The 24,709-nt window shown below is 45.6% G+C and overlaps 9 protein-coding genes across 9 annotated transcripts; 5 read left to right on the forward strand and 4 right to left on the reverse strand.

The window, feature by feature from the left end:
• Positions 1–107: 107 nt before the first annotated feature.
• BDR25DRAFT_327612 (subtilisin-like protein) lies at positions 108–2,747 on the forward strand (the record flags this gene model as incomplete). The annotated part of the gene is made up of 5 exons (XM_033692344.1): positions 108–110; positions 789–987; positions 1,040–1,508; positions 1,577–2,202; positions 2,263–2,747. The coding sequence occupies 5 exons, from the start codon at positions 108–110 to the stop codon at positions 2,745–2,747; spliced, it is 1,782 nt and encodes a 593-aa protein (XP_033543768.1).
• A 693-nt stretch (positions 2,748–3,440) lies between these two features.
• On the reverse strand, positions 3,441–3,924 carry BDR25DRAFT_358987 (uncharacterized protein; the record flags this gene model as incomplete). Its single annotated transcript, XM_033696025.1, has 4 exons — positions 3,441–3,548; positions 3,596–3,688; positions 3,763–3,882; positions 3,919–3,924. The coding sequence occupies 4 exons, from the start codon at positions 3,922–3,924 to the stop codon at positions 3,441–3,443; spliced, it is 327 nt and encodes a 108-aa protein (XP_033543769.1).
• Positions 3,925–8,128: 4,204 nt separating this feature from the next.
• BDR25DRAFT_345136 (putative tetrahydrofolylpolyglutamate synthase) lies at positions 8,129–9,710 on the reverse strand. The gene is made up of 3 exons (XM_033694014.1): positions 8,678–9,710; positions 8,474–8,631; positions 8,129–8,426 (listed from the first exon to the last, which is right to left on the reverse strand). The coding sequence occupies exons 1-3, from the start codon at positions 9,628–9,630 to the stop codon at positions 8,206–8,208; spliced, it is 1,332 nt and encodes a 443-aa protein (XP_033543770.1). The 5' UTR covers positions 9,631–9,710; the 3' UTR covers positions 8,129–8,205.
• Positions 9,711–9,998: 288 nt separating this feature from the next.
• Positions 9,999–11,991, forward strand: BDR25DRAFT_395472 (uncharacterized protein; the record flags this gene model as incomplete). The annotated part of the gene is made up of 13 exons (XM_033698378.1): positions 9,999–10,133; positions 10,177–10,287; positions 10,350–10,477; positions 10,529–10,663; positions 10,716–10,772; positions 10,811–11,120; positions 11,155–11,187; positions 11,231–11,277; positions 11,330–11,567; positions 11,616–11,646; positions 11,706–11,740; positions 11,774–11,815; positions 11,839–11,991. The coding sequence occupies 13 exons, from the start codon at positions 9,999–10,001 to the stop codon at positions 11,989–11,991; spliced, it is 1,455 nt and encodes a 484-aa protein (XP_033543771.1).
• A 3,360-nt stretch (positions 11,992–15,351) lies between these two features.
• On the forward strand, positions 15,352–16,024 carry BDR25DRAFT_305780 (uncharacterized protein). The gene has a single exon (XM_033690484.1). It carries the CDS (start codon positions 15,456–15,458, stop codon positions 15,774–15,776), a length of 321 nt encoding a protein of 106 aa, XP_033543772.1. The 5' UTR covers positions 15,352–15,455; the 3' UTR covers positions 15,777–16,024.
• Positions 16,025–16,075: 51 nt separating this feature from the next.
• Positions 16,076–17,974, reverse strand: BDR25DRAFT_267655 (alcohol oxidase; the record flags this gene model as incomplete). The annotated part of the gene is made up of 2 exons (XM_033687060.1): positions 17,834–17,974; positions 16,076–17,776 (listed from the first exon to the last, which is right to left on the reverse strand). Exons 1-2 carry the CDS (start codon positions 17,921–17,923, stop codon positions 16,076–16,078), a joined length of 1,791 nt encoding a protein of 596 aa, XP_033543773.1. The 5' UTR covers positions 17,924–17,974.
• Positions 17,975–19,282: 1,308 nt separating this feature from the next.
• Positions 19,283–20,528, forward strand: BDR25DRAFT_376489 (uncharacterized protein; the record flags this gene model as incomplete). Its single annotated transcript, XM_033697452.1, has 4 exons — positions 19,283–19,299; positions 19,577–19,630; positions 19,685–19,782; positions 19,837–20,528. 4 exons carry the CDS (start codon positions 19,283–19,285, stop codon positions 20,394–20,396), a joined length of 729 nt encoding a protein of 242 aa, XP_033543774.1. The 3' UTR covers positions 20,397–20,528.
• A 442-nt stretch (positions 20,529–20,970) lies between these two features.
• Positions 20,971–22,040, reverse strand: BDR25DRAFT_358994 (uncharacterized protein; the record flags this gene model as incomplete). The annotated part of the gene is made up of 9 exons (XM_033696026.1): positions 20,971–21,011; positions 21,058–21,146; positions 21,175–21,228; positions 21,264–21,312; positions 21,347–21,420; positions 21,471–21,579; positions 21,644–21,739; positions 21,768–21,881; positions 21,911–22,040. 9 exons carry the CDS (start codon positions 22,038–22,040, stop codon positions 20,971–20,973), a joined length of 756 nt encoding a protein of 251 aa, XP_033543775.1.
• Positions 22,041–22,475: 435 nt separating this feature from the next.
• On the forward strand, positions 22,476–24,429 carry BDR25DRAFT_336137 (cytochrome P450). The gene is made up of 3 exons (XM_033693075.1): positions 22,476–22,742; positions 22,798–23,430; positions 23,480–24,429. The coding sequence occupies exons 1-3, from the start codon at positions 22,656–22,658 to the stop codon at positions 24,395–24,397; spliced, it is 1,638 nt and encodes a 545-aa protein (XP_033543776.1). The 5' UTR covers positions 22,476–22,655; the 3' UTR covers positions 24,398–24,429.
• Positions 24,430–24,709: the final 280 nt, after the last annotated feature.

Raw genomic sequence — 24,709 nt, forward strand, 5'->3', positions numbered from 1 at the left:
ATCTTGTCTTCAAGTCTTCGTCCACAAAGTCGGACACGTCTGTTTCCGAGCCCATGGAGTCGGAATCGCTCCTCTGGGACATTTTCGTAAGGTACCAGTTGGCTTCAATGGTGAGTACAGTCGAAGGCCAAAAGATTTGGCGTCCAAACAGAGTATGTTAGAAGAAAGGAGGTTCCAACGTGAAACAGGGTACTTTAATTTTACACGAGACGCGAGGCCGACGCGTCAGTTACCCGCCAGCTCACGTGACTAAAACGAATCTTTCCAAGTAGGAATGATTCAAACGCCATGAAGAGAACATTTATTGGCACCCTCTAATTGAATCGAAATAGTCTAGTCACCAAGCCTCTCTTTCAAGGGCGAGGAAGAATCCTTCGTAGCACGGCTCAAGATTGACACCACCTCGGCACTCTCGGTCCACAAAGACGCTAAAACGTGCCCAGCGAACTCTTCATCTGGGTTTGAAACAGCAGATTTGTGCTGAGCAACTTTTGGAAGAAGTCTTCAAATGTTGACGCTTGCACCTCCTAACCTCAACTCTCTTTTCTTACCCCCCATGACTAAGCCCGGTTGGTCCAGAGTAAATGAGGATAGTTTAAGTCCTGCCTTAATAGGCAGGTACCTTAGCGATTGTGATACCGACACTGACACCCATGGATGCTGTCCCACTGCAGTGGATCATTCCGCAATTTAGATTTGATTGCCGGTTATAATAAACCTTGCCTGTTCACGACACTAGTACCTTCCTCCTCCTCCTTCTGTACCTAGCAACTTCATCAACGATGCAGTCGACGATTCTCTTCACGGCAGCTCTACTTAGCCTCTGTGCAGCGACGCCGCTGCAAAGCCGATATGTCGTCAAGGAAACTCATCGTGTCCCTCATGAGTTCTCAAGAGAAGGCAACGCACCCAGCCAAGCCCTCATTCGCCTTTCCGTGGGTCTGAAGCAGGGTAGATTCCATGAGCTCGAGAAGCAATTGTATGAAAGTAAGTCTCTGAAGTCAATTTATCTGCTCTTTGCATTCCCTAACTCGAAAAGTTTCGGATCCCGACCATTCCCACTACGGACAATACCTCAGCTTGGATGAGGTGAACGAATTAGTCAAACCTAAGGATGAATCGCTCGAACTGGTCCAGGAGTGGTTACACCAGCATGTCGATCCCAAGAACATCAATTACAGCCCTGCTAGAGACTTCCTTACCTTCATTTTGCCGGTAGCAAAGGTGGAAAGACTCTTGGAGACAAAGTACTCCGTCTACCGTCATGTGGATGGATCCACTATTATCCGTACCCCGGAATGGAAGTTGCCTTTGCATCTGCATGACCACGTAACAGCCATTCAGCCAACAACATCGTTCATTCGTGCAGTACCTCAGAGCAAGACCTACCTGAATGTTCCAGGCACTGTTGGTCATCCTTTGCCTTATGGGCCAAGCAACGGAACAGTTGATCAGGTTTGCAACACTAGAGCTGTAACTCCCTTGTGCCTCCGAACGCTCTACGGGACGTAAGTTGCATTCGAAAGTCGTCCGGGCACATCGAGTTCAACGTGTATCTGGTAGCTAACATATGCAGTGTTGACTACAAACCAAAAGTTCCCGGCCAAAACCAAGTCGCCTTAACCGACTATCTAGGAGAATTAAACAACCGATCAGACACTGAAATATATCTCCAACGATACAGGCCGGAAGCCGTTTCTGCTGCTTACAAGTTCCGTCAAATTTCCATTGCCAATGGCACTTTGCAGCAGACACCGAACTCTCCAGCCCAGCTTAGAGCAGGCACTGGCATCGAGGGTAATCTCGACGCCGAGACGATTCTTGGTATCTCATGGCCTACACCGCTTCTAGCCTGGTCCACAGCCGGAGATCCCCCCTTCGCACCGGACATCGACAATCCCACTGTAGACAACGAGCCTTATCTTACCTGGGTGAATTATGTGCTCAAGCAAGACTTCGTACCTCAAGTCATCTCAAATTCTTACGAAGACAACGAGCAGACAGTTCCATACTCTTACGCAAATGTGGTATGCTCACAATTCGCGCAGCTCAGCGCACGTGGAGTTTCCATTCTCTTCGGAAGTGGAGATGGGGGTGTTGGTGGCGTGCAACCAGGTGGATCGTGCCTTTCAAACGTCAACAATCAAACCCAATTCATTCCTCTTTTCCCCTCCAGTTGCCCCTACGTTACTTCAGTCGGTGGTAAGGACTCTCCTTTCTTCTAAGCTCAACTATTGGAATCCGAGCACTAACTCAGCCCAGCAACCGTAAATTTCAAACCAGAAGTCGCCGCCTACGATCCGCGCAACAAATTCTCCAGCGGCGGCGGCTTCAGTAACTACTTCCCCCAACCAAAATATCAAGCTGAAGCTGTATCCGAATACCTCGATACCATCGGCGAAGAATTCTCCCCGTTATACAACAAATCCGGCCGCGCGTATCCCGACCTTGCCGCCTACGGTGTCAACTATACTATCATCTGGAACGGCACTTTACGGCTCGTTGACGGTACAAGCGCCTCGACGCCCGCTATGGCTGCCATTTTTGCGCTACTCAATGATGCATTAATCTCGAATGGAAAACCGCCACTAGGGTTCTTGAATCCCTGGCTGTATAAGAAGGGTAAGAAGGCGTTTGTGGATGTTACGAGTGGTTCGGCGTTAGGCTGCAATACGACAGGGTTTCCGGCGACGAAGGGTTGGGATGCTGTTACTGGGTTTGGGACACCGGTGAGTCCCGCTAATTAATGCCCCATTAATTAATGGCATTATGCTATGAATTTGTGCTAATTTGTGGTCTCTAGCGATTTGACAAGCTGCTGGAGGCGGTTGGGCTGTGAGTTTGTCGAGTGAAGTGGAAAATGTAAGGCTCCTAGAACATAAGGAGTCAATGACAACGATGAGAACGAAACACTTGATTGGCAGTGAGCTCCAATAAGACTCATGCATTTCCTCTAAGAAAATCATTTAATGTCTATCCCTGTGTCGCGAGTCACCCTCTGTTGAGAGCTAAATCATAGGTACTTTATCTTTACAGCAATCTCGACTCCACCTATACAACTGCATATACTTAATTATGCATGAATCCTATAGTTTAGCTAACCCTAGACCCTCGAGATGTCTTCCAACTAAAAATTAAGCTGTTATTGCCGCGTCATCGCCTAGTTTGCGGAGAGTCTCCTTTCTGTGGCATTATAAGACACCTCCACCACTGCTCTACCATTGAACTCTTATTACCCCTGATACTTATAGTATAGCAGTATCGGACCCATAGAGCCTTACTATTACGCTGATAAGTTATCGTTAACTATGCAGCTGCTATATAAGGATGATTCATGTAACGTCGCCACGCTAATCGGTACCTTCCAATTAATGGAACAGCGATCCCGCCTTATGCCAACTACACTACACTATAATTGCGGTACAATTTAATCTCTATAATCAAGGTAAATTGATCTTGTGGTTGGTAAGCCTGTGGCTGTGCAGATCCTGATCATATAAGAACGCTCGCACTAGCACAGCGTTCATGACGAGGCAGAACGACAATGGCTACAACGACGAAAAAAGCATAACGAGGCATAATAGAGTTTGAGCACAATAATGGCGAGCATGGCGATGGGCACAATGATAGCCGTAACGGCCATCCCAAGACATAACAAGCGCACAAAAGGGATACCAAAGACAGAGCCCTATCTGTACGACCATTACGCCAAAATTGCAACGAAGACGAACTCTCTTATTACTAATTTTACAGCAACAGGACGCGAAGTTCGCGCAAGCCTGCCTCAGACTGATCCAAACTCCATCTCTCGTTGCGGGCAGTCTCCGCTACTACATCCGCGCCACTGGGGCTGTTAGTTCTGGCGCACTGACTTGCTATCCTCTACAGTCTGTGTTTCGCTTATCCGCGCCACCTTACAATCATTCTAAAAAGTCTATCCTATAGCTAAAGCACTCAGTTATAGGCCTAGAGGGTACAGAAAATCACGTGATATCGATTGTACAGTTGTGCAGGTTAGAGCTGTGCGTACAGACACTTATTTTTATAAATCTTATACTAAGTAACAGTGTTATATATAAGTGTAAACTACTTTTCTATAATTATAAAATCTTTATACAAGGCTTTTTTATAGTTATAAAAATATTATTAAAGTAGACTATTTACTTATGTAGACTACTTGCTTGTAAAATATATTATACCTTATAATAATTTAGCTTATGTACTAGCTTTACTATTAAAAACACTAGGCATCTCTTAGCTTTAAATCACACTCTAAAAGTAATAGTAAATATGTCTATACATAGTACACGCACTGCTCTAATCTGCACAACTGTACAGTAGACATCACGTAACCTAATCACGTAGTAGTTGTACAGTGCCTGTGCGGACCTTAGCAGGAGAGATTCTAATACATAATCTCTCCCACCTGAATCCTAGATAGAACAAGAATAAACAACTAATAACCCCCCTTCTTATATCTATAGACTGTGCGAAAGTGCACATACAGAATTGTATGCAAGGCCCGCTCACCTCGCGCCCAACTGTATAAGGAAGTCTATTTAATAAAATAACTTTTTTTAACTATTATATATTTAATAGCTAATTATATATAGTACTAGCTAACTCTTTAATATTATACTTATTATGTAGAAAGTTTTATATTTTATTAAAATAGATAGTAGAGGAATTTTTAAAAAAGATAATTAAGTTCTATAAAAGCATTAGTATAATAATAATAATAATAAAAAAAGCTAAGGTAGTTGCTACTTACTTAAACCTAGTCTTTATATATTACTTTAAGTCTCCTCTACTTTAGTGTTAACAGAGGATACAAGTAGTTCTATAAATCTAAGCTAGTATAGATTTTATAAATAGGCTTATAGAATATTTTTAGTTTCTTAGCAATTTAAAAAAAATAACATTCTAATATTAAAAAAAGGTTATATATAAGTAACAATAGCTTTATAAAAGTAAGTAGGTATAGTCTATAGATAGAGAAGACAGTAGGCAAACAATTACACTACTATATTAGTTAGGGGAATTTTTTTAAAGTCTAGGGGACTACAGCCGAGCGCTTAGGCTATGGGACAGACTTTTTAGAACGACTGTAGCCTTCGGCTCTAGCGTATCTGCCCTTAGCGTACAACTCTTCCGCTTCTAACTACGTTTTCCACAGTGGCTTTGTCCGCTTCTAGCGTAGCACTTGCGCCTTTCTTAGCCTCTTTTGCAGCCTTCTTACCCTCTCTTTCTGCATTTCTTAGTCTCTTTCTTAGCCCTCTTAGCTTCTATCGCAACTGCTTTCGCAGTATGCTCTGCTTGTAACTTCTTAAGATCCTTATAACTTATTACCCTTGCTGTCTCTACTATCTCTACCTTAGTTAATCAACAAGCTTTAGCTTTATTATTTATTATATTTAAGAATTAATTATGTTTCTAAAGAAAGAAACACTTATTACAGAACAGTTAGATAGCATTAGTAAGCTTTTATACAAGCCTATTTAGGCGCTGTTTGCTTGTCTTATTAAGTACATAAACATTCTGTTTAATTAGATTATATAGTAATATAACAGCTTTGTAATAAGGTAGGCGCTCCGCCTGCCAAGCCGATACTTAAGCTAAGTATTCTTGCATAGTATAATACATATCTATTAGGTAATGCTAGGGTAAGCACTAGCACTAGCGGTTGTCTCTAGCCTAGCCTAAACCTCTATAAACGAGAGAAGCCCACGTGGTTGACCGTGCCGACCTTGTTACAAGCTTCTGCTAACACTAGGGTTACAGGCGTTTATAGTACTTTGTTTATATATAACAACCTACCTTTACTATATTAGTTTTGAAAGCAGTTTATTTAGCAAAAGGCTATAGTATGTTGCTTAGTACTTTGTCTAGGTTAAAAAGAAATAAACTAGCCCTAGCTTGTCAAGCTTATATGTTCCTAGACATAAAAGCTCTTTCCTTAGTAAAATTATATAGAGAGGTAAAATGCTTCTTACTAATTTTTTCTACACCTTCTTACTCTAGTTGTTTAACTTAGTTGCAATATGCTGTTTTATATAAGTTAAATACTAAATTATTACAAAGCTAAAGCTTATAAAAGGTGTTAAAAAAGAATTTAGTATAGAATAATATTATTTTTAAAATAAAAATTTTAAGATTTAAAAAGTTTTATATAGTTTAAAGCTGCTACATATTAGTACTCTAAGGGCTTAGCACAGGGTATATAGGCTTCTTAGCCTCTGTACCTCTGCCTCTGACCTTAAGGTGTAACGATTCGCATGAATCGTTCTATTCAAAGTTACCTAACGGACCTATATCCGATGGTTTCGCGTATCTGCCCCGACCCTGCCCTGCTCTCTAAGCTACCTCTATCTCTAAGTATTTAGCTGCACCTCTCCTCTTAGCTAGCTTAGTAGTTTCCTAATATCGTTTTGTACAAGGCCTATAGGTGTTAATAGAATTCCTAGGTTTCTAAGTCTCTACGCACTCCTATATGCCTCTAAGCAGATTCACACCGCATTTAGACCATTGTCTTGCCTGCGCTGTTACATAAGTTTACTCATATTACCCCCCTATCCTGCATTCCCTCTCTGTGCCTTGTGCTTCCTGCTTAATACCTTTTATATTATAGTTTTTAGTTAGCTTTTTTTTAGTTTAGAGTTTGAATACAAGCTTAAGCTACTGTAAGCTAATATAAAAGGTAGTGTATCTACTATCTAAGTATGTAGAATGCTATCTAGAAGTAAGGTGTATAATTTAGCTACTCTAATAGGTTAATATAAGCTAGATTATTATAGGGTTTAATTACTTACTATTAGCACTTATATATTTAATAGCAGTTTCTGTTGTTTACCTAACATATGCACTTTTATAGCCTTACTAGTTATTTGTACTATTAAGAAATTTAACATTGTTTAGCTTAGAAAGCATAACACTAATCTTGTCTATATTATAAACATTTTCTTATAGGATAGCTAGATCTTATATTACCTTTTGTAACAATCCTCATGAATCGTTCCATCTCGGATGGCCCGGAAGGCCCCCGTATCGGCCCCGACCCCGACCTGGTCCCGACCCCTGCTGTTACCCCTATTCCCTCATGTATTTAGTCGCACCTCTCCCCCGTAGCTAGCTCGGTAGTTTTCTGATATCCTTCGTACAAGGCCTATTAGTGTCAATGAGATTCCCAGGTCATTGAGTCCCCACGCACTCCCATATGCCTCTGAGTGGATTCCTACCGCATTTGGACCCATTGTCTTGCCTGTGCCGTTACACCTTTCTAATTACTTTAAACTAGTATATAACCTTATTGTAAACGTTATAGCAGTTCTAGTTTAGTGCTCTACTTTACTTGCTTTTAGTTTTAGATAGCGTTTGTAGAAGGACTAAAGCTAGTTCTTTCTAGAAAGCTTACTTAGTCTGTCTAGTAGTAGCTGCTGTTAGACAAGACTAAAGGCTATTAAATGTATATACTTTATTTAGACAGAGCGTCTAAGTTAATAACATCCTGTTGTACTAAAAGCTTAATAAGGGCTTTTGCTTCCCATGGGTAGAGATAGTGTTGGCTTCAGCCTTTCTCTTTAATTAACCTTCGTCCTTGTGCACAATGCTAGAGGGTAGTGCGAGGGACATAGCTATGATCTGCTAGGGCACGGATTTAGGTACTCTAGGAGGAACGCCTTGTACTAGTACTTAACTGGCTTTGTCCATGTTAGCTTACTTTAGTGATGGTGGTGGTAGGAAGGAAACGAGTGGGACCGAGCTTGACCCTGAAAGATAGGCCTCTTTTTGGGCCTGTCCATTTTAGCCGCGCGCAAATCTCAGATTCTTGAGACTCCACTGGGAGGGAATCGAGGACAAGCATCTTTGCAAGAAGGTAGATTTAGAGAGAAATAGAAAAAGATAGTTATTGGATGGTGATTATCCAAAGCACGTGACTTGCAAATTGGCTTCTGATCGGTGCGAAACAAAGCACCGAAGGAGCAGGTTACGCGTATGATATGATCGAACACAAGGGTGTTGCCAATGCGAGTTGGCACCCTTCCTGCGTGCCGGAAAGATTAAGAGCTGCATTAATTAGTGCACTCTTGCCCGGCATGAACGATGGAACTGCGCCGAGTTCTATGAGGCTATAATTCCCTGTCTTGCTGGTAGTTTAACGCAACACAATGTTGTGTGTCTAGAAGAGGTTTCGACAAATTACTATGATCAAACAGCACGCTTTAAAACGAAAAGGGCCTCTCCAACTAGGTGCTGACTTCCAGTAATGAGAGTCTGCATGCCACTGTTCATCTTCCCAATGTCTCTCGCTGCGTCAAGAGCCAGCGTCACAGTTGGTGCACTTATGACCTTTGAAGCTGGGTGTATCTTCTTCCAGATGGTTGAAAAACTCCTTTGCTCAGATATTATTGATGCTTCAGGTTTTAGATCTAACAAAAGTTAGCACTAGACGAGAGCGCAAGGAAATGGTGTGTACCAGTCATCGAGTCAAGATCTTGACGAGGGTCGTACGTTGGGAAGATGGCGTAATGGATTTCACCGGGCTTGAATGAAGTCGCCAAGCTTTCGAGCACAGCTGTTGCATCCCTCTGTTTGCTGACCTGGCTGAAGATCAAAATTCGAGGGCGAGGCGGCCTTGGAATGTCAGCACTCGTCTTCTTGTAGGATTCAAGAACCAAACCTTTGGGTTCCTGGTGTTTCAATAAACCAGTCTGCTGCCTTTGTCACACTCATCTCGTTATGCGCTCCGTCTAGATACCACTGATTGACACCCTGAATGATGGTCTGGAATCGACCCGGCCAGGAGAATTGATGTATGCCATTAAGTACATCGGTCGAGCCAAACTGTGGACTATCGCTGGGAGCTCTTTGATCCAGAAAGGAACGTGCCACGGCTGAAGCTAAGGAGCAGTTCAGCCGTTGGACATCGGGCTTCAGGTTCATCTCCTGCTTAGGCAGAGAGGAATCGCTCTGGATAAAGTGCAGATCCACACCTCTGTCCAGTGCTCGCTGCCGCAATACCTTATCAGCGTGAGCTTCCTGAATGACTGAGAACGCAGCTGCTCCAGGTTTGAATATTCCCGACTTGTGCCAAGCAATATTCTCAATGGATGGACCAAGTTGGCTCACATGGTCCATACCAAGGGACGTAATAGCTGTGACTACAGGTCTCCTGATAACATTCGTGGCATCGTATTCCCCTCCGTGGTGGGTCTCGAAAATAGCTGCATCAACACCTTCTCGGATAAAGGTGTGAAAGGCTACTAGCAAGAATAGCTGAAGAAAGCGAGGCTTGGTCTCGAAAACTGCTGGATCACGTTGCGATAACGTTTCAAACACCTCGAAGAAGTATTTGGCAAAAACACTTCGCTCGAGTGGCTTCGAATTGATTCTGATCCGCTCTTCTGGATATATTAGATGTGGTGAAGTGTAGAGACCAGTCTTGGACGGAAATCCAGCTCTTTCACCATATGCACGAAGAAAAGAGTCCACAAATGCACACGTGCTGCCTTTGCCTTTTGTACCTGCGATGTGAATAATGTTGAGTCCATCAATGTCCCCATCCTGTGTCCTAAGCAATTGAAGAGAAAGCAGGGGTTTAGCCGTACCGAATGTCCGAGCTGTTGCAGCCATTGCTTCATTCCGACAATGCTCGGTGTCCCTCGTAGATCTGACTTTCCGTTCAAGTTGGGCATATGATCTAAGTCGTTGAAGGTTATCGCGGGCTTTGAACCCGGTCTCGATCGGCGACGTCTGCGATTCAAGATTTCGATGGCGTTCTATGTTCAATTAGTGAATCGTGGTTGGGATGGCAGAGTCTTGTTCACCTTGTAAGTCTTCTCCATCTTGAAGATTTTAGCTTTGTACATAGCAGCTCCCCTGTTCAAAGTGATGTAAATGTGAACGACTCGATTTGCGAAAGATATTTTCACTAGCTTAGTAATCATACCTGTTGAGCATGTCTGCAATGCATCACAATCTCTAATCAACGCCATACAATAATGACGTATTTTGTCTACCGTTCACTCACGCCTGGAAAATTGAGAATTCCACTGGTTCATCTCAAGCCTACTGCCAGCAGCACTCTGGACAATAATTCCTCGCACGAAATCTCCACCTTGCCGTCTGCTGAGTCAGTCGAAGTAGCTTGAACAGTGTCACACGTCTCCTTTGACGAAGTGCCTCCCTACATTGCACTATCTTACGCTTGGGGCGATGTCGATCACAAACGTGCGATCCAACTCAACGGACTACCCTTCCTGGTATCCGAAAATCTTGAAGTTGCGCTTCGTCACCTGCGGTTGCCTCGAGAAACGCGGACCCTACGGATCGATTTTTTATGTATAGACTAGGACGATGAAGTCGAGAGAAGCGAGCAGGTGCAGCAGATGGGAGAGATATATGAGCGAGCGACTCCCGTCATTTCTTGGTTGAGGCCAGCTGAAGACGACAGCGACTTCGCCATCGAATGGATCCTAAAGTTTGGTAGTTAGTTTCGTGAATTAGGAATAGGAACAAAACTCGAAATGAGACTGCGCCATCTGCTCACACAGCTTGATGAACATGGTGAAGGGATTATTGGCGGGGAACTAGAGATGTTTTTGGCGGATTTGAGGATGCAATTCTCAACGACGAATCCAGCGCTTCTCAAACTCTGCAACTCTTTGTCGAAGATTGCTATTTGTCATTATTAGAGTCGCATCTGGGTGATCTAAGAGATGGCACAAGGTCGATGCATGGTATTCATGTGCAGCAATTCTACCGTTACGGAAGACGTATTTCATCATGCTTAAAGGCTACTGAGAAACTTGAGACAGTATGTCGTCTTCAAGAGCGGTTTGATAACGCCGCAAACTTCAGAGGAGCAAGCCATCTTTTCAATCAGCCCTCGCGAATTGATCAACGTCCTGAAGACTCGTAGAACAGAAGCATCGTATCCGCTGATTCATTTACCTCGAACTCATCGCCGATTTGCAACTGCAGATCTGCGAGATAAAGTGTTTGCTCTACTGGCTCTGTCCAGGGATGCAGAAGCACTTGGTCTTCTTGCAGACTACCGTCAAACCTGCAACGACACTTATATCAACCTTGCAGCCAGACTCATTGAAGAAGACTATACCGAGGTCCTTTCACTCTCCGATCCCGCAATGAATCGAGATGGGCTACCATCATGGGTTCCTGATTGGCAGCGTCCGAGTCGTTCCTTACCTCTACAACAAAGAGGATTCGATAGATCCGCTCGACCTTTTTTCAGCTGTTTGTAGCCAAGTTTCTCAGCTGGTGGCAGCAAGCTTACAACGCACGAGGCAAGTAGAGGTGATGCGAACAAAAGTATGGTGCTACTTCTTTCTAGCAGGTTTCTTGGGAAGATAGAAGAGGTGGGCATGATCTGGGAAGTCGGAGGGATTAGCAGGTGGTTACGAGACTTGAAACCTTTTTCTAACCTAGTTTACAGCGACCGCGATACATTTGAGGAACGAAGAAGCGCCACGTATCGTACCGCCGTTGCGGATCAAGAGGTTAGACAAGGGACCATTAAGCCAAGGCTTTCACAGATGATGATTGACAAAGTAAAATAGTCTATGGCTAGAAAAAACATGGAACAACTTGTTATGCAGGACTTAGTGAGAGATGGCTTAGGTGAATACTGTGAGCAACTGCTGTTGCTCATGCCAGGCGGCCTTTGCTAATTAGTGGCGGCTACTTAGGCATTGGCTCTTACGACGTGAAACGCGGAGATTACGTCTGAATCCTCTCCGATCCACCGTCAGTCAAGGGACTGTTCTTAGGCCTTTTTGCTTCCTGCTTTCCGAATTCTGTTTCTGTACTAGCTTAATTCAGGACACGGCAACAAGGAACAGGGAATTGCACGCCGCAAAGGCTCTTGGTGGCGCGTCAAAGCAGCAAGCAAATTTCGCAGAAATGTGGGGTGCCGCAGCCAATGACAAAAACCGCACCTCAAGATCTCAACAACAGCTTGAAGGAATAGGCTAAGATTTTTTAATATAGTTTCGTTGCCTTTCTAGAGCATACTATATATATATATAAAAGAAATAGAACCACCAACGAATTCCTAAGAGATCTGATTTTGACCTAATTCTAGCCTAATTCTGGTCTTAAAGCTTGATATCTTAACAGCATCTTAGGTATAGAACGTAAGGCTAATATGTGTCCTAGAATGGATATAAAAAGCTAATTTTATATGATTAGATTTTTCTGCCTTGCCGTTGTTGAGATCTTGAGGTGCGATTTTCGGGTGCGCAGCTTCTGATAGAATACGTCACGCGATTTATCTCCTAATCAGACAATCCAACCTCCAGAAAACCTACAATTGCAGGCTCTGCATCAGCCTTCGAAGACCTGGAACAGCGCTTTAAAGTTAATAGCATGTCCATGATCACTCAGACACGCAGACGAAGAGCAGACGAAGAGCAGACAGGAGCTTCGGCGCTAGGCGACACGCTTCAGTCCAACACGTCATGTTCAGAAGTCAGACTTTGTGATTAATAGACAACATTTTGTCCACCACAGCTAAAGGACAACAGATTTAGTTACAAATTAGATTCTCTTATTTTGCTATAAATTTCTAAGTCCTTCTGTCCTTCACTTCCTTCCCTGCAACAAATCTAGAGATTTAAAATCTAAGAAACTCTTATATAGCTGTGCAGTAATTTCGTTAAAATAGCGAGGCCTTTTATAACGTGTACACTATTTTCTGGAAAAGCTGAGTGTTAAGTTTGATCTTTATTCTCTCTGGAATGGTATAATCTATTATGTTATGCATTCCCCACCTGATCTGCAACTCCCATATCCGCTGAGCTAACTAATACATAGTGGTTTTTCTAGGACACGACTGGCCTTGATGTCTGTGAGTGGCATGGAAGAACTTAGGGACCGCAGACCACGTAATAGCCTAGACATTGTATTTGTAGAGGAGGTCAACCGCTGGTGTAGCGAAGCAGTAGGGACTTGGACAAATGTCTTTAGTTTGGTGCTGCCTGAACTCTCCCACTGATTGGAATTCTACCCCACACTCCTCGCAATTAAACGGCTGTTGAGTGAAAAACTTATCATTTGGTCCTTTGTGGTATTGATCTGGGGGCGCGTGGGTGTGATATCTTTTCTAGCAACAGATAGGTACCAAAGCTAGTTGTTGCTATCAGGGATAGGAATCTGTATTTGAGTAGGCAGCACAGTCGGACTGCTGGAAAGAAGCACCTTTTTAACAGGTCTCCTCGCCGAAATCGCGCAGTTGGTCTTTAAGTTGCCGTTTGGAGGGGGCAAGTTTTCAGAAAGAAGTAATTGAAAGATGTGCGTGCGAAATCAAGATTGCTTCAAAGACAAAGTAACTATGGTTTGGCTCTTCACGGAGGGTGGCTCGCGACACAGGGACGGACATTACACATTTCCGCTTTTCGATCACAAATATTCAATGGGCTTCCTAATGAAGCTAGGCAAGTGCCAGCAGTAGACGAATCCACTTAGCCATAGGCTAATTAAATGTCTCGGATTCTGAAATTGATCAGGGCCTACACGGAACAAAGGAAAATAAAGGACTATAGGCCAAGGAATGACTTACAAAGTTCAAACAAGTCATTGATACGCTTGTTTCTTTGTTTCAAGAATAAAGAGTACCGAGAATTGATTTTGCGAACAGAGGCAGTGAAAATACAAAGCTCTGCGACCTTTTCCGTTCCTCATCACTAGATTCCAAATTAATCATCAACACTCATTGGACATCGCATTCGCGGAACCAAAACTGGTCAATACCCATATATAGAAGACCTATATTTAGCCTACACCCTCTCATAGGCGCATTCCATTCGCATCTCTACTCCGAACTACATCACCTGATAGGAGAGACGTTGGGGGGCTACGGAGTCACAGATGGATGGAGGTGGAGAATCTGCCGCCCATCGATCTCAAACTCCCATCCACTTTCCCGTAAGAAAATTCTCGAGAACCTTGAAGAGAACGAATATGAATTCATACTAGCACCGCAACTCGCGTCGCTGCTCATTACTGAAGAAAGATTCGTGGGGTTTGAGGGGTTTGAGGGCATATTCACCACGGGAAGATGAGGTGTACGGGGTTTTCACAGAACAGGGAAACCTGGACGGAGAGCCGATATCTCGCGGCGCTGGACGAGAAGTGTCAAGAACGAGAGACTCGAGGTAAGCTTAAGGGCATGGCTCTGCACAAGGGTTGCGGATAACGATGTACTATGAGCTATTTTCTGAGGCACCACCGGACCTTTACGGAATGAAAACAAGTTGGGAGTTCTTGGAGCACGACTCCGAGGTTTTTGACTTGCTGAAGGATATTAGGGAACCTAGGAGAGCCTTGCAAGAGCAACTTGTTAAAGCGCCACCAAGCGACAACGATGCACGAATGACAGTCGTGGCGTGGGCAGCAGACGATAAAATATTCCCAATCACAGAGGAAGACGTGTAATCTGGGCCGGCACTCTGGTTCCAGAAGAAAAGGTATCCGAAAAGCAGATAGGCTTACACCATATACACCTGCATATTTGCGAGGTTGTGAATGGCCAGAAATGAACAGCCTGCCTGGACTTGTAGTTCCAATTCATATTTGTCGCATTACTAGTACCCGAAGTCGTTCACTGCTTCCACAGTTGAACGTATGTGCATTGGATATATGAACCAGCACCCTTTTACGTGCCGGGAGATATAAAAGCGGACACTGCCGATGATAGGTAGGTCTTAGGGACTTTTCGCATTCGGTTACACTACTGGGTTTCCAAACAGGCTTCGTCGACTTCGAGCCGTCGCATCCTGAGCAGCCCCAGGATGTGGAAAGTCCAATCGGGTTCAAGAACAGCATGCTGCTCACCGGCCTGACCAAGGAAGCCAATGAAGGGTATGGGGAAAGCCTGGCCATAAATAGACTGAGCGTAAGTCGTGAGTGCCTGTCCTAAATCTCCCGATCTCCAGAGACGCATTGTCAAGCTCTAGAAGAGTATTGGTGTGCTGCGCAGGGAACTCCTTGATTTAGAGAAGAGATGGGATTACGCCAAGTGGCCACTTTGAGGGCAATGCTCGACTCCGATAAAATTTGAATCGAAGAGTTTATCTATACGAAGGTGATGACATGGTTGTGGGCGTGTTAAGCAGAGGACGGTGGAGCATTAGGCGGAATGTACTCGTACTAGCAAGAAATATTTAGAACGAAATTAGATTCCGTGGAAATAATCTTCTAAAGCAGAGGTTAGGTTGGAGGGACTACAGTGACGAATGGTGTTTCAGATTCACGCGGGGAGCGATGACGTCACACCTGCTTGAAACATGCCTCACGCCACAACCAACTTTTAAACTAGATCTCAAGCCAAAATCCACCCACCCCAATCCTATCTAGCCCCAACCTACACATCTCTCACCAGCGACTATAAACTACATCCTAAAACCCTTCACTACCACCACAATCCACGTCCATTCACAATGCCTTCCCAACGTTTAACCTTCCAATCAATATCCAACTTCTCCTTCTCCTCCAACATCAACGGCCAACAGCGCTGCTACAGCGAGCAAATCTACAGTGATCCATCGGGCACAAAAGTTCGCAGGACGAGCCAAGAGCCTGGGCAAGCTCCGAAAGAGGAACGCTTTGAGTATGATAGTGCGGGTCGGAAAATTGAGGAGGTAGAGACGAAGGGCAGGATTGAGGATGTGACAGATAAGGAGAAGACTACAGAGGGGGAGAAGGATAGAGAATATGAGAAGAAGGTTGGAGATGATGCTAAGAGGGAGAGAGGTGCTTAGAGCATGGCTTGAGAGTAGTTTTGGGAAGATGTGAGGAGAGGGAAATGAGAATGCATTGATGGCACGTGATGGAAAGATGAGTTGCAATAGCTGTATAACAGCACTCCCATAACTCCTATTCTGGTATCTCGGCAGACTACTTCACCTAATTTCGTAGAGCGGAACATAACAGGGGTGGCTTAGGACAGGAGCTCAAGGTCAGTTAGGGTATAGCAAGAAGTTTAATCAATCAAGTCATCTCTATTTTATCTTCCATAATCGATGCGAATGTGTTGGGCTTGCCTCGTCCCACCTTCAATTCACTTGTACTCTTTCGCGATTATTTCTGCCGCCCTCTCCGCAACCCCATAAACCACAGTCTGCATGTGTGCCCCCACACCCACTGGCACCACACTCGCATCCACCACCCTCAGGCCCTTGACTCCATAAACCTTCAATTCCGGACTGACAACCCCTCCATCCTTCTCCGTTATCATCGCACAAGTACCCACGGGGTGATATATACTCAACGTTGTCTTCCTTACAAAATTCTCCCATTGCGCCTCCGTCTGCACGCCAGCCCCGGGCTCGTATTCCGTGTCCCAAACTTCTTTCATGGGGGAGGTATCTGCGATCTGCCGCGCGAATTTCGTGGCGACTTTCAAGGCGGCAAGGTCGTATGGGTGGGAGAGGTAGTTGGGATTTATCGTTGGTGGAGTAGAGATATTAGCGCTAGTGATATGTACGTTGCCTCTCGAAAGCGGATGTTGGACCGCACTAATAAGCGTGAAGAACAACGAGCCGTAGAGACTCGAATTCGCGGCTGGATATCCAGCAACACTGGTTAATCCGTCGGAAAAAATTATTTCCAGTTGTGGAACCGTCTGAGTATATGGGGCCTCTAGCCATGAAAGTTTCAGCTTATCAACTGGTGAGGGATTTGGGGTTGCAGATTTAGCTATGTTGGTGAGGTAGGTTGAAGTATTTGAAGAAATGGAAGACCAGTTCATGTATGTGTATCCACTTGCTGTATAATCGTATAAACTCACTTCTCCAGCATTGTAGAGTGCGAGTTGCTGCGCTGCGTATGTAGCGTTCACGCGTAGGATGTCGGTGGATGTGAAGTTTGGCTTTAGTTTATACGAGTTCATGATGCGGACATGGTCTTGTAGGTTCTCTCCCACGCCGGGCAATTCCTTGATAATTGAAACGCCGGCGGCGGAAAGTACGGTAGAAGAGCCGATGCCGGATAGTTCAAGGAGTTGTGGAGATTGGAAAGAGCCGGCCGAAATAATAACTTCTTTTGTCGCGGTGAGTATTGAACCGTTATCCAACGTGACCCCCGTCGCTGTTAGCTTCTTGAAATTGATCTTCGCAACTCTCATTCCGAGCTTAAGGATCAGATTTTGTCCTGCAAGATTCAGGTACTCCGGTGAATACGATCGTGTGTAATTCGACTCGCGGATATTCGTCGGCTGCCTCATAACGCCCAGTGGATAGCCCCCCAAACTCTCCAAGTTCGACTCCATCCCCAGAAAATTCATCGTCGGAATCCATGTCTTTTGATGCTCGGGCAGAATTCGATTAATCAACGTCTGAATCGGTCCTCTATGTCCAACGCCCTCCTCCCCATACTCCTCACTTGGGAAGAAATTCTCCACCCTCAGCATTGCTTTATACATGCTCTTCCAATTCCACCCTGGGTTCCCGAGACCTTCCCATGCATCGAATTCCTGCGCACTGGCTCGATCCCAGACCATCAAATTCAGCGCTGAAGTTCCACCAAGGACCTTTCCGCGCGTCTGAGGCACGACCCGGGAACTAAGACCGGGCTGTGGAGTTGAAGTAAGGTTCCAGTCGTATTTCCCCCCGATAGTAGAACCTTTGCGCCCGGGAATGTAGATACCGGGTTCGTCACGACCGTCGGGGCCGGCTTCCAGGACAAGGATGCATGATTGTGGGAGCGAGAGCGAGAGGCGGGCAGAGACCGCAAGGCCGGCTGTACCGCCACCTACTATGATCTGAAATGCGAATTAGAGAGCCTCTTGTAGGATGGGAGATATTTGAGCGAGACATACGAAATCGAAGGCCGTTCCATTGGCGTTGCATTTAGCCTCTGCCAACCCTAGGATCACCACAGACAGAGTGAGTGTTAACCAAAACATCATCGCGATTCTGAGGAGCAATGGACGCGAAAGTCGAGATCGGGTCCGGTGCCTTGCCCACCGTATATATTGCCCGCCCACCGGGTTAATATTCGAAAGGATGCAGCCCTACCGGGGGTAATATCCCTTGAGCACGGGATTCGTTGCCAAAGGAGCATCATATCCGAGCGTAGCTGCAGGAAACATGCCGGCAACTGCAGCCAGGAAACAAAGAGGCGACGACCAAAGTACCGACACCATACCATAAAAAAGACAATAATATCGTGATTGCAGAAGTGGTTGGAAAGAACAAACTTAAAAGTTAGAAATTTTTGGGGGAGTACGAATAGAGTAGATTGTCAAGTCTGTCTAATATCACATTGCATCTTAAGGTGTCTACCTTCTATTACTGAAGCGCAGGCTTGACGATGCCTTTTGTGCGGAAATATTTCTTGGATTTCATGGTTTCTGTAGTGGCGAGCCACCTGCACCTACCTACTTACACTTAATGATAGAATCCATATCTTGAAGATTGGCAGGAAACGCGCATGCCCATGGCAATCGGTTCCTTCAAGATGGAGTACGTATAGGAGACTGAAAAGGGAAATGAAGTTGTAGAGAACAAGTAGCGCGGAGATGGAGATTTGTAAAAAAACTAAAAAAAAAAAAAACTAAGACGTGCCAGACTCTTTACTTTCAGGGGTTCCTCTGGCTGAGAGAACAACGATCCTTATTGGCCTCGGCACTCCCAGTGGACAGCAAACCTCCAACCACTCGCGCGCCGGTTGTATCGAATTTCGCAAGGACTTTCGCCAGCCTCGCCTAGGCATGCGAAATCCCATATTTGTGGCTCGTCGTCATCGCTTACTGTTCGGCCTCCACAATTCAATATTTCCGGCTGTGGCTTCGACTTTTGGGCGAGGCTGCTGCCCAGCTCCACCACAGTTAAAACGAAAGATGCTTATCCCTTTGTGGCTTCGGCTTTTGGACGAGGCTGCTTCCCAGCTCCACCGAAGTTCAAATGAAAGATGCTTATCCCTTTGTGGCTTCGGCTTTTGCATAGGGCCGGTATCCAGCTCCACTGAAGTTAAACGAAAGGTGCTTATCCCTTTGTTGCTTCGGCTTCCGCATGAGGTTGCGGTCTAGCTCCACAGAACGGAAGATGTTTAAGACTGAGATGCCGCCATATATACGTGCCCACCTTTCGCACAGAAGTCTCTCTTTTAAGCCTTACTCTGAATTGTGCAATATGGTCAAATCAATTGTTTACGTTCTCTCTCTTCTTTCCCTTGCGTTATCGGCGTTGACAGCTCTCCCACCTAATTCGATATGTTCTTCTCTGCCCGCTTCATGTTCAAGGGTTCCAGCATCTGAGAGCAAGGCATGCAGTTCCATCATTGGTATGCAGGTATGGGCCCTGTTAGTGTACCAGGCTAATTAGATCAGAAGAGAAACGGCTCCAAAAGACAACCTGTGAGGTGCCTTCTACTACAGTCACGAAACTGTGACTGTGACCCCCAATGAAAAGACCACGACAGTTTCCAAGACTGTTGTCCAATCTATTGGCCTGTATGATTCATTATATCAAGTCTAAGAAAATGTCATCTTACAAAATATTTTCAGAACGTCTCTCGAAACGGCATTTTCTACTGCTGTGACAACAAATATCGTCTCCAGTCAAACAGCCATCATCGTCACCGAGACTATCCACCAGACAGTAAAGACCACGTCGTGAGTTCTTCTGGATTCCCTGTGACGGAAACCAGTCGAGTAACCCCGTCCTAGAACATCAACCGCCACTACCACAACGGGTTACCCACGCCAGTGTATAGTGCCCCGTAATGTTCATCTCGAGCGAAAAGATGAAGTCCCATCATGTTGCAGTAAGCGATACTGACTCCCTTCTGTTAACTGCCTTTTCTAAAACAATCCTGCAGAATGCTTCCTCACGACTACTAAGAAGTGTGGGACAGCCACGAGCACGGTGACTAAGACAGCAATTACTCCTCTAGTTACAAAAACCATAACCGTATACTCAACTGTCTTCTCAGCGACTATTAACAAGACCACTCAACTTGCAACATCGACAGCCACAAGTACCACGATAAACACAAGCACCATCACTAGCTCTATCACCATCGTCGATTCAACGCAGACATCTACAACCACATCCACAACAACAGTAGCTTTCGACGCTTGTGCGACTCCCTTTACTCTTGGCATAAACCGGAAACCCTCCAGCCTCAACGTCCAGCTCGGTATGACTGGCGACACAGGAAGCCTCACCCAATGCTGCGAAAATTGCTACATGAACAAAAACTGCGTGTACTACGCGGTCAATGCAGCAGTGGATATCTGTTATGTTTCCTTCTCGAAGAAGACAGGCGCTGGATGTGTGACAGCCGAGTGTCCGCTTGGGCTGCAGGACGGAGATCTGTTATCGGGTGATGGGAATACTTATGGGTTTGGGCCTTGCTCGAGCGGGTTTGTGGCTTGAGAGGATAATCCTAGGTCTTCAAGATGCTAACACCGAGTGGATCGTTCGAGTACTAAGTTCGAGCGGTGGAAATCAAGTAATACGACTTTCGCCTTCCCGCATTTATATCATAGCTTTAATGTAAGACTTGAGCAGCTACTTTCATAGTGTCGTTTCGCATCACATCAAACCGAAACACCAAATTACCACATTACGAACCCTGCTCATTAAGCCCAAACCCCCAGTCACCACCCCTTCCGCTTCCATCCCATCCACACCCGCCCCTCTCCCGCCTCCGACTCTGAATACGGGCTTTTTCCAATACCTGTTCTCATCCATTTCTCCTCACAAAATCCCAAAAACTCCTTTGCTCCTCCTGCTCCCTCTTCTCTTTCACCTTCATTTCATCCAAAAGATCTTTCCTCATTGTCTCGGAGATTCTAGTCCAAGGCACGATACAGCAACCGTTATTCATCTCCGAAGACAAACGCGCATAAAACCCCGTCTTAGCTGCGAACGCATTCATATGTAGTCGTGGCCAAGATAGATACTTCACTCACAGAGTTATGCCTATATAAATTGGTGTTCGCGACGCCTATGTTCTGAGCAACTCTGATGATGCCATGCAACTGATCGCTTCGACGCGCAAGTACTGAATCTAGGAATAGGTACTCTATTCCACATGTCACATAAGCTCGGGCCTTGTCTTTTGGCGGTGTAGTCAGTTCAGAGATGATGCCTCCTTGAAGGGCTAATAGATCGACGATTTGACTCCCACTCCAGACCACCTGCACGGAACCCAAGCGTAAGCTCGAATCTTCTTAGTAGCGGCTTTAAGTAGTGGAAGAAAAATCTGTGCACACTGGTCAATCGATGAGTTAGACTGACTTCGGCGCGTCAAACCAGAGATTGTAATGTAAATCTGTCGCCGACCGTCCTTGTGGATCCGTCGGTCGGATGACTCTATCGACTTATCATGCCTCTATTCACTAAGCTTAGAGTGGTGTTAGTGAGAACCCTGAGGGCGGTAAGGGAGTTGATTGGACTATATAGAGAGGCCGAAGGGCTGCCCTCTAGCCTGGGACTTAGGGAGACTTACTCCCAAAGCAGCCTTCTTCACCCGAACTTTCGACTCTTCGGCATCTCCACTCGGTTTCTAGTATCAAGTCCCCGATTTTGACAAGGGAATCCATAACCAGCCGCGCTGGATTAACACAAGGTCAATGCGTCATGGAGCCGTAGGTAGTAAATATTCCACACCGGATTACCAATGTAGCTATCGTTTACAGTCTCAACGTATGCCCTCAGATCTCTTAAAATGCTGAGATTATCCCTAGCCGCATCGATATCAGGACAGTATACCTCTAAATTCCTCTTAGCAACCAATCTCACTTACTTTGTTGGAAAAGTTAGCCGCAGAAACCTTACTCATGCCTTCGTGGAGGCGAGAGCATGTTTGAGATCTACGGCTATCATCTCCGCCAGAATTCCTGCTTGAAGATATTTCTCCGGGCGGGAATTTAACTCAGCCTTACTTGTCAAAGCCTCAATGCCGAATGCAACGAGTATCTCATATATTCCTTCTGTATACCACTCTTCGTTAGTATCAAACTCTAGAGTTAGCACCAGGTGCACGCTTAGCCCGTTTAGGTTAGGATTTCCCATTCCGTCTTCTACAATGTTATCCTGAAGAAAAAGGTCTTAGATATTTGGCCATATGATCGTACATTAACGTGAATTCATTGTTGTACGAAATCGTTTCGAGAAACTCATGAAGGCTACGATTCAGCCCAATATGGAACCCCTTTGCCTTCACCTTGGTTCCAGCAAGAAGCCAGGACCACCATTCCGCTGTTATCCTAGCACCCGCTGCACTCTCGCCCTCTGCTTACTGACCGTCGCCCTATGCCTCAATACCCGCCGGCTTCCCGCCACCATCCCGTTCAAGTGCCTTTGTTCTACGATACCCGCGAATATCCGCCGGAAGCCGAATCATATACCCAGTGGTCCCGGACACTGTCAGCTGCACCTGACCGATTGATAGCTGGTCCCAACAAGGCTCGCTTTTGTAATGATGCAAGGTCTGAATTTCTGTGGCATTTCCAGGAGATGCGGATGGGGAAGGAAGGGTAGGTGTATTTATCACGGCTGGGCTGCGCTTTGTTCTGGGGTTTTATTTTGGGGTATTAAGCACCGGTTCACGGCCGGAATACTAGAGCTTGATTTTATTACTTGGATAGATTGTATCCGGTAGTACGGCCAAGTAACAATATTGCGACGATGGAGTTCCTGCTGAGCGTCGCGCATCATCTCCTCACGTCTCCACTTCTCCTCCTCGCCATCATCTTCGGTATCATAATACTATACGTGAGTTTCCGTCTCAGCGCCTTCAATTCCAATCCCAAGACTAACCATACCCCAGGTATCTGTAATAATCACCTACCGTCTAACCCTCCATCCACTATCTCAATACCCCGGTCCCTTCCTCGCCAAAATCACCGACTGCCATCTGGCTTGGTACGCTTATCGTGGCTCCCGTCACCTCGAATTCCAACGCTGCCACGAAAAATATGGTCCCTACGTACGCATGGGTCCGAATTTTCTCTCCATTAACACCTCCACGGCGCTAAAATCGATCTACGGGTTTCGTGCTAATGTCAAGAAAGCCGACTTTTATACTGCGTTCCCGGCGAATAAGAAGACGGTGAACGTGCACAGTAGTATTGATAAAATGCAACATGCAAGGAAGAGACGCGTGATGAGTCATGCGTTTAGCGATGCTGCGATTAAGAACTTGGAGAAGTATATTTTGGCGAACGTGAGGACGGCATGTAGGTTGCTAGGGGAACGGTCAGGGAATGTAAGTGTTGGGGGGGTTGAGAAGAGTGGGTTAGGCGGGTGGAAGGAGGAGTGGAATGTGGCGAATTGGTGTAATTGGCTGGTATTTGATATTATGGGAGATTTAGTGTTTGGAAAGGCGTTTGGAATGTTGGAGAGTCCGGCTAATAGGTTTGCGGTCGATCTAGTAGGGAACGCCGCGCATAGACATCTCATTGTAAGTCTAAGGAAGATATCTAAAGGAGTCCAGTTGCTGATAATGGTAGTGCGGAACTCATCTTACGATCCACAACTGGCACCTTGACAAAATTCTGTTCCGCAAGATTGCAGCGCAAAGGGGCCAGTACATGCAGTACAGCAAATCCCAGGCTGTGGAAAGAACGAAGCTTGGGGTCGACGTCGATAGGAAGGACTTCTTCTACTATCTCCTAAATGCGAAGGATCCAGAGACCGGGAAAGGATTCAGTATGGACGAACTATGGGGTGAATCGAACCTTCTCATCATTGCTGGCTCCGATACAACATCTACAGCAATGGCTGGGACATTCTTCTACCTCGCGCACAACGCCAACGCACTAGAGAAAATTGCCAAGGAGATCCGGCAGGCGTTCTCGGATGTCGAGGAAATCGTGTCAGGGCCGAAGTTGAGCGCATGCGCTTACCTGCGTGCCTGTATCGACGAGACCATGCGTATGACCCCTCCGGTTGCCGGCGCTCTGCCCAGGGAAGTCCTACCGGGAGGTATTGAAATCGATGGTCATCACATCCCCGCCGGCATCGACGTAGGAGTACCCCACTACGCGATACACCACAACCCTGCTTACTATCCCAAACCATTCGATTACATTCCAGAGCGTTGGTTGCCGGATCACAGATCTAATCCTCTCCATGCGGTTCTCTCAGACGCACACAATGCATTTTGTCCATTTAGCATTGGACCCAGGGGCTGTATCGGAAAGGGGTTAGCGTATGTTGAGCTAACCGTCACAATCGCTAGAGTGCTGTTCTTGTATGATTTACGGCTGGCCCCGGGAACGACATTGGGAGAAGGCGGTTCAGACTTGGAGATTGGGCGGACGAGGTCTAGTGAATATCAGATTGAAGACCGGTTTGCAAGCATGAAGGATGGGCCAGTCTTGCAATTCCGAGCCAAAGGAGAGCATAGCTTCAATAAAAGATTGTGAGTAGCATGATCAGAAGGTAGCTCTGATGGATCTGCCATTATAATATTCAATTTGAGTCTCCGTACTCTGATTAGTTCTGGTTCCTGAGCATTCACTTTTAATATGTTCCACCATCCTACCCTTCCAAATTGCTGCCTTTAGCTAAGGCCGGGCCGTGCTCCTTAAGGTTGTCGAGTAAATGATGAGTGGGTTTTGCAAAGTTGACTTTAAAGCGTCTCTTGGAGAGATATTGCGTGTTTGAAGTCTTTCGAGCATGCTCTACTTTTTTTGTTTGCAAATCTCCAAAGAGAATCTACCTAGGGACAGACCCCC

The sequence above is a fragment of the Lindgomyces ingoldianus genome (genome assembly GCF_010093535.1).
Source record: "Lindgomyces ingoldianus strain ATCC 200398 unplaced genomic scaffold BDR25scaffold_31, whole genome shotgun sequence".
Classification (NCBI taxonomy): Eukaryota; Fungi; Ascomycota; class Dothideomycetes; order Pleosporales; family Lindgomycetaceae; genus Lindgomyces; species Lindgomyces ingoldianus.